Source organism: Opisthocomus hoazin, chromosome Z (genome assembly GCF_030867145.1).
Source record: "Opisthocomus hoazin isolate bOpiHoa1 chromosome Z, bOpiHoa1.hap1, whole genome shotgun sequence".
NCBI classification, from domain to species: domain Eukaryota; kingdom Metazoa; phylum Chordata; class Aves; order Opisthocomiformes; family Opisthocomidae; genus Opisthocomus; species Opisthocomus hoazin.
The window spans coordinates 15,755,360-15,770,656 of record NC_134454.1 but is presented as its reverse complement, the minus strand read 5'-3'; the positions used below and the strand labels follow the sequence as shown (position 1 = coordinate 15,770,656).

Here is a 15,297-nt window from a genome sequence, read left to right as displayed (position 1 = left end):
GGGTAAACATGAGAGGCAGGCCAGATGGGGCTAATCATTACTTTTGCTTTGCATTAATTCCATGTTTGATCTTACTGCAAATAAATTGCTTTCAAGAAACTGATGCAGTGATTACATTTATTTATGCTATATTTAATTAAAAACTACAGAGCTCATGGACTCAAAGGTATGCTGCAGATTTTCTTGAGATTTATGAGCAAAGCTTCACCTTAGGTTCGTTTTGCTGGAAAAGCTGAGAATATCTGCTAGGCCAAATTTAGCTACATACGAACTTCTGTTAGCCATAAGTGGTTCAGTTTATTACTTTTAAACATTCTTTTGATACCACTGTATTTGTGCAAACCAGCAGAATATAGTTAATTTTTGGGGTGTGGGAGTTTGGGGTTTTTTTTTGGAAACATAGAGTGCCGAGTTCTGTGAGCAGCAGAACACATGGATCTGGATTTCCAAGTGATTTGTAATTGACAGCTGACTAATCTTAATAAAAATTGCAATGTACAGTATATCCTAGAATGATAGAATGGTTTGCACTGGAAGGGACCTTCAAGATCCCCTAGTTCCAACCCCCGTGCTGTGGGCAGGGACACCTTCCACTAGACCAGGTTGCTCAAAGCCCCATCCAACCTGGCCGTGAACACTGCCAGGGAGGGGGCAGCCACAGCTTCTCTGGGCAACCTGTGCCAGTGCCTCACCACCCTCATAGCAAAGAATTTTTTCCTTGTATGTAATCTAAATCTCCCTTCCTGCAGCTTGAAGCCACCATCACCCCTTGTCCTACCCCTGCATGCCCTTGTAAAAAGTCCCTCTCCAGCTCTCTTGCAGGGCCCCATCAGGTACTGCAAGGCCACAGTGAGGTCTCCCCAGAGCCTTCTCTTCTCTAGGCTGAACAGCCCCAGCTCTCTCACCCTTTTCTGTTAAACACTAGTGAATATACAAAGGATGGAAGTGATCCCTGCAGAATGGGTTCTCTGGTGTCTAATAGGGCAACAAACTTGGTTGAAACTTTCTTATGTTTTGAATATTTGTAAAATATAAGAACAGCTACTCTGCATTAGACCAGAAGTTATTCTGAAATGGTATCCTGTCTCTTAGAGTGGTGAAAAGCTAATGGTTAGAGAAGATAATAGGAATGAGGTGAGCGTGTAATGATGCTTCTCCATTAAATTTCAGTTCAGGGACTTTGAACTAGAGATAGTTGCACTCATTGATACATGCATTGCCTCCCTCCCTCTGTAATACTGTCTTACAGAACTGAGTCTCTGACCCGTGCTGGTCTTTGGCATTCATGATGTCCTGCAGCTAGGAGTAGCACAGCTTACCCTTTTGTTGTATGAGGAACAAACTCTTTTTGCTTTGCTTCAGTTTCCTGACCTCCTTCTTCCATGTGTGTGGTTTGGGGGTTTTTTTCTCCCCGCCCCCCCCCGTGTGTCTAATCAAGGTTGAGCATTGTATCACATTGCATTATTTTTCTCAGGAGGAGCACTAACAGTCTGTCATCTCTGTGTCTTACATAGAACTTGCAGGAATTTAGTATATTTGAGATTTTGACACTAATATCAACTATCTTAGAAATTATCGAAGAGCTTAAAAAATTGGAGGGAGAGGGGAAGACAGAGAGACAAGTGGGCAGAGCATGCCCAAGGGTGAAACACAGGAAGCTGCCCTTCTTGACAGCTGCTGCTACCAAGAGTCAATAGAATGGTTGGCCCAAACACAAGCATGTAGCTAGAGCTGGAGCATGGTCCTTAGCCTTCTTAGCACCACAGATCTGGCTTGTTCCAGGGTAGCATTACTGCTGTCCATGCTTCTTTGTCAACTCCAGTGGCAAGACATGGAGCTATGGCTTGCCATATGGAGTGTGGAACTGCATTACAGCATCACTTCTTCACTTTTTTCCTGGTTTGTGCTTTCTACACAAACTGCTACAAGCTTGAGAAACCAAAAGGATTCAGCTGGGATTTTCACAGAGGCCGTGCTTCATTTGGCTCAAGGATGAGCACTGTGATACATCCCACTTTCTAGCTTTTGTAAAACATGGCTTGCCTCTCAACACATTCCTGCTAACCCTCTCCTGATTTACGTGGTGACATGCTTTTCCCCTGCCCGCTTCTAATATCACCAATGGTTCATAAAACAGCAAGCAACAAAATGACAATGACAGACCACAAAATGAGGATGTTTTGTTTGTTTTCTTGGGTACACATGAATTGCCAAATTGAGATGGTCTTGAGTGGAAGATAGTTCGGGGGAAGCTGATTGTTTATATATAGAGAAAATTGCCATGTGAAGGAAAATATTTTTTTTTTCAAAAGTACAGTGCATACAGTGTAGATGCTGTGCTTGGATGGTATGTTGGAACTTCATCTAGTGTCTCTATGTTTTCAGGTTTTGTGTGCCCTTTTCGCTATTACTATATACACCTTTTTTTTACTAGAGACTATTAATTTCCAGGAAGAAAAGGATTATTGTCTCCCTTACTATAAACTTAAAATGAAATACTAGGTTGAGTTCCTGAGTACAATGCAGTTGTTAGCCATTAGTGTTCTGGCAAAATTTAGTTTGGTAATTCAACAGCACCACGTTTCAGGAGACCTTAGTATCTAGACTGCTAATAAGTCAGTCCCTTCATCCATTTCTTGTGTCTGAATAGAGGAAATGGTTGTCATGTCTCAACGATAAATCATTTCAGATTCAAGGAGAGGTGTATGAAGGTGTCCTGGATAGTGTGCTTTTTTTGGTTTTCTGTTTTGTCCTTTCCTATATGGCCAGTGCCAGTCTGCTGGCAAGTACTGAAACCATGATAGTTTACATATACACATTTCTACAGTAATTGAAATAAATTTGAAGAAGGTCATTTGACTGAAATTCCACAAACATTTGTTAATAATAATACTGCATGGCTTGGGCTACTGGTTTAAGAAGCCCAGCTTCTTCATGCACAAAGCTGTGCTGCATGACTGGCAAATTGTAATGAGAGAAGCTTTTTCTTCCACCATATACATCACTAAATGTTTTACTTCCTCAAGACTTTATAAGGAATGAGTTACCTGATACAAACTTTGATTGCCTACTTAGGATTTTTTCTTAGCAAGCTCATTTTTTTATCTGTCCTAATTTTCGTGTAGGTATTCAGTTTATTTTTCTTAAGATTTTAGGTAGGCTTTATATTTGGTAAAAATCTGCTTAGAAAAATATGTCATGGAGTGTTAAAACCCAAACGCATAAAAACCGAGATGTTACTTTAGTAAGTGAGAGTGCTGTTAAGTTCCAAATTGTTCTAATTTCTTTAAACGTGTATTTAAGTATTTCCCAGAGTTAATCTATTGTTATACCCTGTAGTGAGTCTGGCAGCACAAAACTGCAGAATTCCTGATTCTGAATGTGTCAGTATTGAGGATACTTCAGTGAACTTGAAATACTGTTGAGGTTTTGTGATGATTTGAAGAAACATACCAGTACGAAGTGAAGATGTTATAACGGTAGTTCAGGGACACAGGGGAGATGAAACGTAAGCTGACTGCCCTTGGTGTGCATACTACACTTACGATAATGCCTGTAAAACTGCATGAGCCTTCAGCAGGCGTGGAGAAAAATAATTCGAGAAGATTTATTTCGCCGAGTGATGTCTACAAGAGAATTCCTGTCTATTGTGAGTATTAGTTTTATATGTTCTCAAAGGCAAAGAATTGTACTCTTTCAGTCAAATCTTGATTTCTCTTTCCATTTGTTCTTCATCATATTTTCATGCCAAAAACGTTATACTCTATTAGGTCATTTGTTTGATACTGGTGAGTATTTCTGTGATCTCTGTAATCCTATCAAGCCTATGCATTGTATGTTCCTAGTACTAGTGAAGGCACGTAAAATGCTGCTCATATTCTATCGAAGCATACTTGCTTGTCTTGGCATAATACCAAAGTGTTACTTTTTGTTCTTTGAGGGGTTTAGAAAACACTAAATATAAACAAAAATTATTGAAGGTGTCAGATGCATTTTTCTGAGAAGTCCAATTTATTATAGCAAAAATGATTGATTTGGTTCAGTTTTCCTCTTAGATCTAATTTCATGAAACAGATTTTTCCCATGGACCAAGCTGCCTTAGTTAGGGTGGTGTATAGCTGTGGCTTCCTCCCCTTGGAGTTTGTTATCCTCACTTCCAATTCTAATGAAAAAAGGACTAAAGCAACATAGCCTAACACAGTACCTACTATGGAGTGTTCGTCAAACCGGGTAAGAGTAATGTGGGAGGAACAACACCTAGACAGTGATCCCACAACGCTTGTCTCAGAGATTCCTCATTTCCCATAACTACTTCTTCCGTAGCAAATTATTTCCTTGTAGGGCACTGGAGAAGAGTTGCAAAAAGTTCTGATGAGAACTTTCGCTAGGACTGAATGCTGATTTGAGAATGCAATTAAAAATTATGCCTCTGAAGACTGTTTTTCCACAAAAAGAAAAGCTCTTGTATTCTGAATTCTCCTAGAACTTGTAATGGATGTTTAACAGACAGCTTTGTGTATTTTTAAATAAATGTTCTCACCCACCTGTGCATGCGAAGATCAGTTATCATCACTCTGTTGCTGTGGTATCATTCATATTGTTTTGTCATCTGATGCAAAATAATAAATAGGTTTTAAAGTGTGTTTCCTGTTAAATAGGAAAGAGTTACTGTAGTTGACAGGCTTCAGGCATGTAGTAGGTGATAACCATCGACAGTGAAGCTGGAGCCTTTGGTCTTTGACTCCTGTATGGGAGGTGGTTCCCTGACTTGCATAGAGCCTTTTGTGGTTGTCTTGTTGTTTTAAGCAGGTTTTAAGTAGGTTCCATTGCAGACATAAACAGTTCTACCAGAAGGTTTTTGTGAACAAAAAAGCTGTCCCCACTTCCTCATTAGTTTCCTGTAACTCTTCTGGGAAAAATATCACAGACAACAGGATGTGAGAGAAAACCCTTGTTTTCTGATGTGTTATGAAGAACATTGGTGTTATGGAGACACATGATGTTATGTACAAAATAATGGAAATGGTTTCAGTAAGCTCTGAATACGACTTTATAATTTTCACTTTGGTGGTCCGATTGGCTCAGTATAAAGTTGATCCTTCTTTGGACCATAGCTTCTTTTCAGTTGTTTTGTTTTACTATACTTCATATGCTGCTTGAGCAATCAGAGCTCTCTTCAGCTTCTGAATTTTCTCTAAAACGTATTTGGCCCTTACAATTTTTGCATCAGCTTATGGGGGTTGAATGTGTGAATATCTAAAGACTGATTTCCCATTCCTCTTGGTTTCCTGCCTTGCCCCCCATTTTTTGTAGCTAGGCCTACTCCTTGATGTCTTGTTCAGCTGACTACAAAGTGCAAAATGACCATTCTTTGTTAATTTTGTATGTTTTTCCCTTCATTCTGTGGTGCTTTTAGCTCCAAAAACATTATTACTGAAGTTAGTAGGGAGCTTTGAAATGACTAGTGCTTTTCGCAAACCTCTGTGCTTTCAAGGAATACTAGAATAAGCATTCAAAATTCCCACTCTTTTTCATAGGTTGTCACATGTTAACTGTTGAATGAAAGATCTGCAAAAAAAATGCTGAAAAATAGCCATTCTTCTGGTAAGATAATGCTTTTGGAATACAAAAGGATTCTGTCTTCAGTCAGTCAGAATCTGAGTTTTGAATATTGAATAAAATGGAAGAGGTAAAGAGAGGAACTGCCTGGCTCACCTTAGAATACTGCAGAGTCACTGACTGCCTAAATCTATAACCTGTTTATGCCTACTGAGTGATCCGATGTGTGTAACAAGATGGTGGAATCAGATGGCCCATATCTCTAGGAATTATTGTATACATGTAGTAAGGCATGAAGAAAACATTTTAAATTAATTATGCCACTTCTGATTACAAAATCGTGGCTAACTGAAACAGATTTTGGGACCAGAGGCTAGCACTGAACTGAGAGGACCTAATTCTCTGTGCAGTCAGCAGTAAAATCATCGTATTCTATAACGAAATTTCTCCCAGAAGCTGCGAGTTGTGCCCAGTGCGCATATAAATTCTATTCTGTGTGAAATGTTAGAGTTCCTCAAATAAGTTTAAGTGACTAAATGTCTCTGGTACCTCATGGAAAACAGTCACCAGGCATTGGACCTGTGCTGTAAAGACTCTCCTCATTAAATGAGGTGTAGCTATGTGACCTAAAGGGTGGCTGTGCTCATAGCATCTTATGTTGTCAACTGTCTTCATGTTTCACATTGATAAGCAAGACTCATTTGAGAAGCTAATGCAGGACTAATCTTACAATACCTCACATTTCCTTATATCCCAGGTCCTTTCAGGAACTAATACATCTTCAGCACTCTGCCATCTTGATAGATTATCTTTCCTACTTTGTGAGCAAGGATGAAATCACATAATGCTTGGTCCGTCAGCATAGCCTGGTAAAGTTAACCTTTACTAAACAAAAAAGCCTGGCTGTATGGGTAGGGTTGTAGTTATGGCAGGCACCTACTTCTCTGTTGCAGAGTACAAGCCTTCTAGGCAGAAATTAGTAGAGAAGATTAAATGCCATTTTCTTTCAGGTCAGCATGATGGTGTGACACCAGTACCAGAACACAGATCTCTGTGCTGTTACTGAGAGCTTTTCAGGTGATAAAGGAAGATTTAGCTAGCAAGAAGTCTTAATGCAGGTGGGCAGGATATCCTATCATAGTGATATCTGTCAAGGGAATTGATTAAATTTACTTCAGACAGGTTTGGTACAGTTCATCAACTGAAATTTTATCTGTGATTATGGAATCTTGTATGTTTATGTGTCATCAAACTAAGCTGCATTTTGTTTTTCTTAAATGTTATGTCATATGTCAAAGTTTAAATTATTCCAAGCTCTAAGGAAAGAAGAACTGAGGCTGAATAAATGAACAGGAAAACCTGCAAAAGACAAAATCTTTAAATAAATGTTTCAGACAAGATTTAGGTTGCTCTTCTGTGACTGACCTGACTTTTTTTAATGGATCCACATAGATGCCCTACCCATGTACTCTACGAAAGGCTTGAAACAAAAAGTTCCTGTTATGTACTGAATGTTTGCCGTAACATGAATTTCACCCAGAATTAATTACAGGTCAAGACAGGCAAGTGCTAGTAGTACTAGGAAGGCAATTAAAGGAATACTTGTGCAGAAGCTTCTGTAAAATCAGAAGCTTTTATATTGCACTTTTAGAGAAGTCTGATATATCCATTCAGTCCAAAAAGAATTGATTTATCTGGCTTACTGTGGAAGTGAAACATTACTTAGATAATTTGAAAACAATTATATGCTCTTATATTACTTGGCTAACACAAGATATTATGCAACTAATTTTTTTTTCCTGCTTCGTAGCTGTAATAACATAAATATTCTAGCATGCGTATCATCTGGGATTTTTCATTATAATAGTTTTGTTTCCTTTAATACAGAACTTTTGTGTTTCATATGATTGTAAGTGTAGAGCAACAAGGAAAACTATTATGGGATGTGTGTAGTTCTGTAAAGACTAACTCTTAGTCACAGATTTAGGAACTATAGATTCCTAGTTACCAGGTCAGCTATCAGCTTTTAGTGTGCCATCATACCTAATGATCCCTTCTTTCTGATTACTACTGTAAGAGCAAAAGTTGCATGTTAATGGCAGCAACATACAAGAGGTGTATGTTAATTCCTGACTGAATTTTCAGTTACAGCTGAAATCTTGGTTTTGAGAACTCTGGAGTTTTGCTGCAGAGCTGAGACTTGAAAGGTGCATGACCCAGGAGGACCACGTCTTAACAGGCAAAGTTGTGGAATCTGTTGGGAAAATGTGGGCAAATTTAGAGACTAGTGTTAAGCCCAAAATAAAATCGTGTAAATGCCTTCCTTTGTAGCAGTCATCTCTCCTTGCATTTTTAGTATGTATATTTTAAATTAAGAGTACAGGGTTGAACTTCTAAGAAAACTTGGGTTAAAAATACAGTCACAATATAGTCATAAAAAACTAATCTTTCCTGGACCCATCTGTGACTGACAGGTGACTTCTGAGCCAGCTGAGTGCTGTGAATGCTTCCAGCCTGATAGCAGATGGTGCAGTCTATGAAGGCCACTTTGGTCTTCAACAAAGCTACTGTTATTAATGGAATGAATGTGAAAGCTCTTTTGCAGAACAATGTAATTCGTGTAACAGAAATTTAGTGCACGTAGTCTGTTGAAATATGTGCCGTATTTAGTTCTGTATGAAGAGGAATATCTGTATGGTATAACCAGCTTTCTTAATTCTGTGGCTGTGCTTGTGCAGATGTAGTTGTTTCGTGTCAAGCCTGGCAGACGGCAGAACTGATCCCCGGTCGCCCTCAGGCTCCTGAGACGTTTCTGCTGCTCGTGGGCCGCTTGTTTTTTTGCTGTACTGCATACCGTGGCCACAAGAGGGCAGAGACACCTAACATTGTGCACAGCCACCAGTCACGGTACTCTGTTCGCAGTGTGGTGTCGCTGGCAGCAGTGTCTTAGTTCAGCTCTGTTGGGGAGCTTGCAGCATCTAGCTAGATTAAGTACGATGGTGCATGCTCTTGGTGAAAAGTAATTGAATTAATCGTTAATTGTTACCTGTATCTGTGGTAATGAATCGTGGTAATTAGAATAAGATGTAATTCTTTTGTGTTTTGTGTTATTTTCTACTTACATGTTTAAAGATTAGCATATACTTATTACAGTAAGGCAGGGAAACTACCTCTGGGTATCCTAAGTTGGTTTGTCATGCATAGCTGTTTTACATGGTGTTGGGATGTTGACCTAAACCTACAGATTTGTTGCTGTCTTGCTTCCCTTCTGCCTGGTTTTCTATTTGCACTTTCGTAGCTTCAACTTTCTTGGCAAGGGGGAGGCATTCTCCTAATAGTCCATTATATAGTTTATTGTTTCTGCCTCCTATTGTACTGAATAAGTAATAATGACTGGTTAGTAACTTCTCCCTTAGAATGCTAATGAATATTTGACAGAGACAGCTAGCTCATAAAAAGGAAAAGCTTTCAAACTAACAGGATGGCATTACGGACAATTACTTATGGTTTGATGATTGCATGGTGGATTTAGAGTTTTGCTCTAGTCTGTAGCTCTGGATTCTGTTCTGGCTTTTCTATTAACTTAGAATGTGTGCTTGGACAAGTCACTTTATCATTTTTAATCTTCATTATGCTACATGTGAAATTTTACAGTGCTGCCCAGGGTTATTAAATAATGTAGTGTCTACTGTGGAATGTTTTGACAAAGGAAATCACAGAATCCAGAATGGTAGGGGTTGGAAGGGACCTCTGTGGGTCATGTAGTCCAACCCCCCTGCCGAAGCAGGGTCACCTACAGCAGGCTGCACAGGACCTTGTCCAGGCGGGTCTTGAATATCTCCAGAGAAGGAGACTCCACAACCTCCCTGGGCAGCCTGTGCCAGGGCTCCGTCACCCTCAGAGGGAAGAAGTTCTTCCTCATGTTCAGACGGAACTTCCTATGCTTCGGTTTGTGCCCAATTCTTGAGCCTAAAACATAACAGGATTTTAAAAGGAGTGGGACAGTTGTATGGGAAGCAGAAGCACCCAGGAATGAAACAGTTACTGATAAAATAAGAAATTTTTGTTGATTTTGTTTTTGGGTTTAAGCCTGTCTCTGGCTGTAGGGAATTGCAAGGATTGTACATGGAGAGACAGCAACCCTACAGCCTCATGATACAGAAATTTTCTCTGAAGCATTCATTGTTTGTCACTAACTATGTGATCATATTCTTGCACTGATTTGTAATGAAGCACCTTGGGATTGATGGGTCTTTGAAACTTGAACTGAAACAAGCAATCCTGAGCTAAACCTGAAAGGCGGTGCTAACATAAGAAGTGATGAACTATACACCTAAAAGATTCACTTATTCTGTTGGCATTCAGTAAACAAAAAGAGGTGAATTATGGTTTTCTTCTTCTGTTCTGTGATCAGCGCTCGTTTTCAGTCTGATATAGTAAGTGACACCTACTCAGTGGTCCTTAGCTATGGTAAATTACACTAAATAATATATGCAGATGCTTTTATTTTTCCTTCTAGATCTTGTAATTTAATAAATGATCTGTCCATTAAAGATGTTACTACTTTTTTTTTTTCCTGGCATTTGCAGCATGTGCAAGATGAGGAGTAATGCTCGTGGAGCTGTTTGCATTTTTTCTCTGGGAAGACAAGCCGGCTTATTCATGTGTCAGCAGTGTCCCCTGGCAGCTAAAAGGGCCGACCCTGTTCTGGTGTGCATCAAGCACAGCACAGCTAGCTGCTCAAGGGAGGAGATTGTCTCACTCTGTACTGCACATGTGTGGTCCCACCTCAAGCATTCTGTACGGTTTGGGACATTTGGGTGCCTCAACGTAAGAAGGACACCAAACTATGGGATTGTGTCCAGAGGAGGGCGACCAAGATGCTGAAAGGTCTTGAGGGCAAGACTTACGTGTGGCATGGCTGAGGTCACTTGGTTTGTTCAGCTTGGAGACTACCAGGCTGAGGAGTGACCCCATCGCAGTCTACACCTTCCTCAAGCGGGGCAGTGGAGGAGGAGGTGCTGATCTCCTCTCTCTGGTGACCAGCAACAGGACACGGGGAAATGGAATGAAGCTGCGTCAGGGGAAGTTCAGATTGGACATTAGGAAACGGTTCTTCACTGAGAGGGTGGTCGGTCCTTGGAACAGGCTCCCCAGGGAAGTGGTCACCGCATGAAGCCTGTCAGGGCTCAAGGAGCATCTGGATGACTCATTTAGTAATATGGTTTAGTTTTAAGCAGTCCTGTGAGGAGCAGGGAGTTGGACTCAATGATCCTTATGGGTCCCTTCCAACTTCAGATATTTTATGCTTCTATGTGTTCTTTTTACACAGTCCAAACTAGAATATTTTTCCATTTCTGCGTTTCAGGTGCCTTCTCTGGAGCTAGAGAAAGCTGGGAGTATGATTCAGGAGCCAGAGACCTTCAGAGTCCGGAACTCCAGAGTCATTTTACGCTACAAAAGTTGTTGGAGTATGGTGGAAGCAATGTGACTCAACAGGCTGCTCTGCAAAGACTTCTAGCTCAGACCTCAAATTTTAGCAACTCTGTTGGAGGAAGCTACTTAGAACTTGCCAACACTGTAAGTGCATTTTGCTTCTGCTTTTAAGTTTTGTACAAATTTTTTCCTTTCTTTTTTTTTCAAAGAAGCATATTAATTCCTTGAAGAATTAAGGAGGCCTTAGAGCCTCCGAGCCTTCATGGAAACAGTGCCACGCTGCTGTTGCCTTTCACTTACAAGAAAAACAATGTGATTTTAGCAGTTTGTAGGTATAGAGTATTTCCAAAGCTTGTATAACTGAGTTTCATCAAAAAGGGTATGAGTCTGTGAGGAGCCAAACTGAAGTTCTTAATTTATACAATTTTACCAGAAGAAGAGTTGTGTCTGAAAACTTCCTGCCATTGATTTTTTTAAATATGGTATCGGATTGTTCAGAAATATTGTGCAGAAAAATTCTTCCTGTGTTATTTCATTACTGCCCACTAAATTTTTGATAATTGTTTGAAAACTTTGGTGTGCTAGCACTGTCCCTTTTTATTTCTACAGGCATGAACTATTCTCTGTTGTAAAAAAACACGTAATTGTTGAAGAAGTAGGGCATTATTTTTCGCTTCCACACCAGTGTATTAGGATCAAGTTTGTGTTCCAGTTTTAAGTCAGGTGTGTTATAAAAGACCATCCGTTGTGTAGCATGTTTCTGATTTATGTTGCACAGGACTTTACATGGAGAAGTGAAAGATGCTAAAATGAAAGTGGAAAGTTTCTCATTTTTAAAATGACTGTTTATTGGCATGCTTGACTTAAATTAAATAGACTCCTACTTCATGGTATCGTAGGATAATTCAAGCTGTAAAAGAACCTCAGGAGGTCTTCTAGTCCAACAGCCTGCTCACAACTTAACACTAGTTGAAATGATTGCTGGCAACAGAGGAAAATCAACTTCTTTAATCTGCATTATTTGAAAAGAAAATTGTGAAAACTATTCTGAAAGTGTTTTCAAAAGCCTTCTAAATTTTATTTAAGTTCTTGAGCATGAGCTAATATAGGATCTAAAGTTTCCATACACAGAATAAAAATATGTAGATATTAAAATTTATCTAAGAGAGAGAAGAGTTCAAGGAATTTGACAGTTCCTTAAAGGAACTGTGTCCTCATTTTCCCTAGGAAGGATAGTAAGCGATCAGCTGCGATAAATCATAAACTCTTTAATCTTCAAAACTGAACAGAAGCATATGGAAGCTGGAAAGAGTGGAAAACAAGCAGGCACACATGTATTTTAAAGAGGGTAAGATGCAGGACTTCGGAAACTATAGGCTGGTTAGCAGCTTTGTTTGTATGTTCCAGTAGTTTTCTGAAGGTGTGAGCAATTTTAAGGGAGTAAGAGAGAACATGCAGACTTGTAAAAGAACAATCAAGTCCACCCAACCTAGTACCTCCTTTAACGGAATAGTAGACTTTGGAGATGGAAGAGAAACAGTAGATGTCATGTTTCTCCAGTAAGACATCTGACGGTGCCTTGAGTAATGTTGTCATCATCAAGGCAACAAACATCATCTAAATTTAACTACTAATAGGTGGATATTGAACTGGTTTGAAAATTGCGAGGCACTGTTTTTTCGAATGTGTCCTGAGCTCCATTCTGTCCTGTGTACTCTGACTTGTACAAAGACACTGCCAAACTGAAATCAAAGTAACACTGGTAAAACAAGTGCTTCCCCACACTGAAAACTGCTCTCACAATAATCCATTAAAAAGGTGCAAGTCTAGGTCTAAGGAAGATAGTGAGTGAATCAACATACAATTTCCTGTTTAGTTATACTTGTTCCATAGCCTTGGCTGATTTGTTTAAAAAATTGCCATTTTGAAAAGACATGAGCTGTTTCACATTTGGTTATTTTAAAGGATGTAGAATGTACTTTTAACAGAAGTTTAAGTGGAGCTGCTTAAGACCAACATAGCTGTGCAAAAAGAGGGGCTTGCATACTTTTGTATCTAGATTAAGAACTGTGAGTTGCTGTGTCTTTTTTGGATCTGGAGTTCATTCAGATTTCAAGGTGGGTATGTATTAATAAGTCCTCTGTCTATGCTTCTTGCTGATGATTCAGAAATTATAGGCTTTGCTAACCTGTTGCACATTTGCAAATATGAAGACATAGGTGTGCAGTGTTACTGAAGAAAGCACAGTGTGAAGGCTACTGCATTGCCATGACCTGTAGAAAACTTAAAAATAAAAATGCTGAAGGCTTATAAGAAATAAAGTCCCCAGGTATTATGGCTTTCTTTTTATTCCCATCTCTAAATTCCTTCTGTGCTTACTGTCATGAAAGATGCCTGATCGTTGTTCTAACTAGCTTCTGTTACGCTTCTGCTTTTAAATATTCTTTCCGTGTTCTTTCAAACCATAGTAGAATCAGCAGTCTCTCATTTATATGTGGATGAATACAAGAACATCTCCATTTGACTCCTGCAGAGCACTGGTGTCATGGGTCATATGTAAATTTTTGCTTTGGCGTTATTAAAATGGCGAGCGAAAGGAATGGGAAATAATTGAGAGAATGGTTTACTTTGTTTTTCACTATTTATATTTATTCCCTTTGCACAATTTTTAATACTGAGGGCCATGCTTACTGCAGTCTAAATTTATACTGTTTAAAGAGGTAAACATAGCCTTTGTAGAGCTGTGATTTAATATGGGTACTTCCTTGTCTGTCTCTTTCTCAGATTGTTTTACCTAACTGCATTTGACACAGTGACAAGCCGAGCTGCTCCCTTGCATTCATTCTCAGAAATGACAGATCTCAGCTTTCACATTTTTATGGGTTGAATCCAGGGAACTTTTCCAGTTGTACACGAGGAGCTGGGCAGATGCCTTTATACTGTAACCAGGGTTACTTAAAAAAAAAACAAACAAAAACTGAGGGAGGTTTAATATCTGCATTTCCTACCCTCAGGATTTGATTGTATCCCATTTTGTAAAGCTGTGTAATAGAAAGACAAAGGTATAAAAACTGACTCTGTGGACACTTCTCTCTGGAACTCTAAATGGTCCAAAAGTTAACTGGAGAGGTTTATCTTTTTTAGAATGCTTACAAAAAAGCAGAGCAGAGCCTTGCTGTGTCATCCTGCTCCTGGATGAACAGTTCCTGGTAGCTTCTCCCAAATGCATCTACACAGACCATATGGACACACTGTTGAAAGGAATGGTTTTTACATTTCTTTGTAGATATTTAGACTTTAGACTCAGAGGTCTAACAAAGTAACTACTGTATGGGTGAGCATAAATCATTTAGGTGCTTTCTGGTTAGATGTCATCTGATTGTTTTTCTCTCAGCACCTTGAAGTGATTTTCCCTATTGGAGTGTCAATTCTTGTTACTTAATTTCCTGGTTTTCTTTCTGACGGCATTCTTTTGATTTTAAACTGTGCAGTCAGTCTAAAGACATCCCTGTGGTGATTATGTACTTCTACAGCATAGGTTATACTCCTCAGTCAAGACAGAGGGTCTCCACACTGCCATTAACATTTAAGTTTTCCATTTTCAAAAGCTAAATGAACATCAGTCCCCTATCACTTTGCTTAGTTTTTATAAAATTAATTTTTAATGCCTTTTTAAAATCCTGTGAATGTACAGCCATACAGGGCTTTGTAAAACCATAATACCTGCTCTAAAGCATTATTTCTACTCCTTCACATGAGCAATGCAATTTTTAAGTGCTGTTTGAAATTTAACCATTCATACTCATTGCATGTGTTTTTATATGTTCATTTCACATCCTTTTGCTATGTTTTGGTTTATTAACACATGTTCAGATTCAGCTTTTGTTCTACCTGAATAATTTGTTCTGTAGTTTTATAAGGTTTTACACCTACATATTAAGAATGCATTTCTCTCTATAGCTCTTCACCTTGGTACCAATATTTATGACTAACATACTAACCTTTAACGTGACCTGTCACCACTTATTGATGATGTAACTGTTCATGCCAGTAGGTTAAATACTACAACAAATATCTCTGATAGGAACCCTTGTGTGTGTTCCAAATGTACTCATTTATGAGCTTGTTTTGTATTGCATTGGGATGTAAATAATTTAAATATTCTTCATGGGTAGAAAAGAATTCAAGTGTTTCAAAGGATTTCTTTGTGCGTGTGCATGTTTGGGAGTTGTTTTTTGCTTGTACTTGAATCTTCAAAGTTGGACAAGGATCACTAATGGGAATAGTCATATAACTGTAGTG

The 15,297-nt window shown here is 39.0% G+C and overlaps 1 protein-coding gene across 2 annotated transcripts in view; it reads left to right on the top strand.

The window, feature by feature from the left end:
* The window catches only part of MCC (MCC regulator of Wnt signaling pathway), a 230,373-nt gene that overhangs the window by 26,999 nt on the left and 188,077 nt on the right, over window positions 1–15,297 (top strand). For both annotated transcript variants that reach the window (XM_075411845.1, XM_075411844.1), the window contains one exon: window positions 10,928–11,139. In XM_075411845.1, the coding sequence (XP_075267960.1) occupies window positions 10,928–11,139 (212 nt within the window). The remainder of the gene's footprint in view (window positions 1–10,927; window positions 11,140–15,297) is intronic.